Source organism: Vollenhovia emeryi, unplaced genomic scaffold (genome assembly GCF_000949405.1).
Source record: "Vollenhovia emeryi isolate VEMERY1.0 unplaced genomic scaffold, V.emery_V1.0 DF939568.1, whole genome shotgun sequence".
Taxonomy (NCBI): Eukaryota; Metazoa; Arthropoda; class Insecta; order Hymenoptera; family Formicidae; genus Vollenhovia; species Vollenhovia emeryi.
This window is the reverse complement of record NW_011966798.1, coordinates 18,991-22,656: the sequence shown is the minus strand read 5'-3', so window position 1 is coordinate 22,656 and position 3,666 is coordinate 18,991. Positions and strand designations below refer to the sequence as shown.

The following is a 3,666-nucleotide window of genomic DNA, read 5'->3' as shown; positions in this document are numbered from 1 at the left end:
GACGTTTTCAGCGCTAATAGCGTCTCCCCGAACGCAGCCAATGAGAAAAGTATATGCTTGTCTTACTCTAATTTATTGCACTAGTTCACTAGTGTAGGAGCAGAAAACGAGCCTTTTGTCTGCGATCCATAATTTCAACTATAAAATAAAAACTTGTGAAAAATGGTCGTAGCTATTGGATTTGAAGGTAGTGCGAATAAATTGGGTGTAGGAATAATTCGCGATCAAGAGGTATTGTCGAACGTACGTCACACTTATGTTACTCCGCCAGGAGAAGGTAACCTCAAAATAACACTTTGTAAATATGCAAGCATATATATTAAATGCTTTATATTTATTAGTGCAAGTTAATTCTAAATATTATTTTTGTTTTTTACTTAAAATGTACCGTTACATGTCCATCGGTTTTAAACCATCAAATTAATTGTATTCCTTCTTTAACTGTATCTCTTGTAAGTTAGAAGACAGGAGAATGTAAAATAGATTTAAATATAATTGCATTTGCTGAATTACATATAAATAAAAAAATAAATAAATACATATATAATTTTTATTTTACGGAAAGGCATATCTAGTGAACTAGGTGTATATTGAAAATATAAAATATTCAAGTTATAAAAATTAACTTTACTTAGATTAGAAAATAAGTTAATTTCTTTCTATTTTAATTATATCACTTTGTACTTAATTTATCAATATTACTAGTAGTGATATAAATATTACTAGTAAAGATAAAAATTGTTTCTAAAAATTCTGAACAACTACATTAACATGTAATCTGTATGTTTTCATATTAGGTTTCTTACCTAGAGAGACAGCACAACATCATAGGAGGCATATATTAAATGTTTTACAAAAAGCATTGGAAGATGCAAAGCTTACTCTGAAGGATGTAGATATTATTTGTTATACAAAGGGACCAGGAATGGGAGCGCCATTAACAGTTGCTGCTTTAGTGGCTAGGACTGTTGCTCAATTATACAATAAACCTATGGTTGCAGTCAATCATTGTATTGGTCACATTGAGATGGGACGTTTAATCACTGGCACTGAAAATCCTACCGTTTTGTATGTTTCTGGTGGAAATACTCAAATCATTGCATATTCCCGACAGAGATATCGCATTTTTGGTGAGACAATTGATATAGCAGTTGGAAATTGCTTGGATAGATTTGCAAGGCTGTTAAAGCTTTCAAATAATCCTTCTCCTGGATACAATATAGAGCAGTTAGCAAAAAAGCAAGTAACTTTTTATATAATTATAGTACTGAAAAAATTAATCTTATGCTTATGAATCTTATATATTGGATTCAACTTTAAAGAACCCCGCACTAATCATATAGGAAATTGGATCTCGGTTAAATTGGCTAGTTTTCACATATGTTGTAGCTTATGACCTGCTGGACAAGAAATATAATGGGCTCAAACTTAAATAATGGCTAGTTACTGGGCTACAGCCAGTCAAACATAGAAAATTTAGGCTCCGCGGATCTTGTTTGGAAATACTTTGAAGCATATTAGGAAAACTGTTTCAGACAAAAGTTGTTTGGTTCGAAGGGAGACATAAGACGATGCCATTAATTGACCTTGGATAATCATTTAAAGGTCACATGAAGGTCAATTTTAATTTCTTAAATGGACACCCCCATTTTTCATTGCACATTTTTATGTCAAGAGTTTTTCCAAAGACACTATGAAATATAGTCTTATTTCGAAACAAACAAATATATATCGAACCAAACAACTTTTGTCTGAAACATTTTTCCTAATATGCTTCAAAGTATTTCCAAACAAGACCCGCAGAACCCAAATTTTCCATGTGTGACTGGCTGTAGCTCAGTAATTAGCCATTATTTAAGTTTGAGCCCATTATATTTTTTGTTCAGCAGGTCATAAGTTACAACATATGTGAAAACTAGCCAATTTAACCGAGATCCAATTTCCTATATGATTAGTGCGGGGTTCTTTGAATTGAAAATGACGATTAAAATTTGATGGATATAAAAAGGGGTGAAAAATTGGCATCGCTACCATACGTTGTGAAAGGAATGGATGTATCATTTTCTGGTATTTTAAGTTATATAGAGGAACATCTTTCTAAATGGCTTGATATGAAAGAGTTTACTCCTGAAGATTTATGTTTCTCTTTACAAGAGACTGTGTTTGCCATGCTCATCGAAATCACAGGTATTTATCTTCAAATGGATGAATATTTTTCTAGTTTTTTCTTTGTTTATTTACACTATATATATATTATAGAACGTGCAATGGCGCATGTAGGATCGAATGAGGTATTGATCGTGGGTGGTGTGGGATGTAATGAAAGACTGCAGGAAATGATGAAAGTCATGTGTAAGGAAAGGAATGCGACTCTTTATGCAACAGATGAGCGGTTCTGTATAGACAATGGTGTTATGATCGCGGTTGCTGGATTACTTCAATATAAATGCAAGGGTAGTACTCCTTGGACGCAAACTACCTGTGTTCAAAGATACCGAACAGATAACGTACATGTTTCATGGAGAAAATAAAATATTTTTAAGGAAATTTTTTGTTGAAATATTTAAATTCCCATTATCATATATTGATTGAGTATTATAAAATAGTATATAATTTCTAGTATTTATTTTACAGTTTATTTAATTTATATAATAGAAACAATAGTCAGAGGTAGATCGCCAGTGAGTAAAACACAACAATAAAAGGATTATATCGACGATAACTGGCACAGTATATTTTCAATTAATACACGTTTCGACCAGTTGTTCAGTGTCCTATCAAACGCTGACAATGCTTGACACTTTGAGAAGTAGTTCAATTTTTTTTAAATTTTTTAACTCTTCCTTACTGTGCGGAGTGATTCCATTTCTTGACTATGCACTTCTACACAATCGTATTCTTTGATACATCACCTGTAAGTTTTAGCGACATTGTTGCATACTTATATTTTATAAATTCAACTTCTGTATTTTCGCTCACACAATGTAACTTTTTGTAGATTTCTTGCTGTCACATCTAATGGGTGATACTTGAGAAGAACCAGTATTACTGGTTGAAACGTCGTGTATTAATTGAAAATATACTGTGCCAGTTATCGTCGATATAATCCTTTTATTGTTGTGTTATAATAGAAAGTTTGATTCTACTAATGTGAATTGAAACAGAATTAATAATTACGATATGTACAGAGAGTTTCGGTCATGGTGGGCAATCCCTAACACAAGATATGTAGTACAAATAATATCTTCTATAAATTCCTATAAATTGTTTTTCTACAACGCGTTTCTACCGAGATTATTTTTAAAGTTAAAACTTGAAAAGCATTTTTTAAAAATAACTTTAATCTGCAGATTTTTATAACTTGTAGTAATTATTTTTATGTTAAGTACAAATCTTAAAACCAATGTGATAAATTTCTTGGTATATTGGAGAGTCGTACCTGCAGATTGAAATATAAAAAGTGTTTTGTAACAAATGTTAGAAAAATATTATAAGAAAACAACTTACTAAGAAATGCAAGTTGATTTGGTTCTTTTGCATAAGTTTGCCAAAATGTCAGTCACAATAATAGACGTTTTAGGTACAGAATTTTTAGTTAATATTGAGATGTTTTGAAAGTGGTAGGTTAAAGTCATTTTTCATTAAAAACTTCTTGAACTGTAAGGT

At 31.3% G+C, this 3,666-nt stretch overlaps 1 protein-coding gene across 2 annotated transcripts; it reads left to right on the top strand.

The window, feature by feature from the left end:
* Positions 1 to 31: 31 nt before the first annotated feature.
* Positions 32 to 2,547, top strand: LOC105557204 (probable tRNA N6-adenosine threonylcarbamoyltransferase). Of its 2 annotated transcripts, none has more exons than XM_012004389.1 (4): positions 32 to 277; positions 798 to 1,239; positions 2,078 to 2,187; positions 2,260 to 2,547. In XM_012004389.1, the coding sequence occupies exons 1-4, from the start codon at positions 163 to 165 to the stop codon at positions 2,529 to 2,531; spliced, it is 939 nt and encodes a 312-aa protein (XP_011859779.1). In that variant the 5' UTR covers positions 32 to 162; the 3' UTR covers positions 2,532 to 2,547. The 2 variants fall into 2 exon arrangements, with proteins under 2 accessions (XP_011859779.1, XP_011859778.1); XM_012004388.1 differs by having other exon boundaries at positions 2,009 to 2,187.
* Positions 2,548 to 3,666: the final 1,119 nt, after the last annotated feature.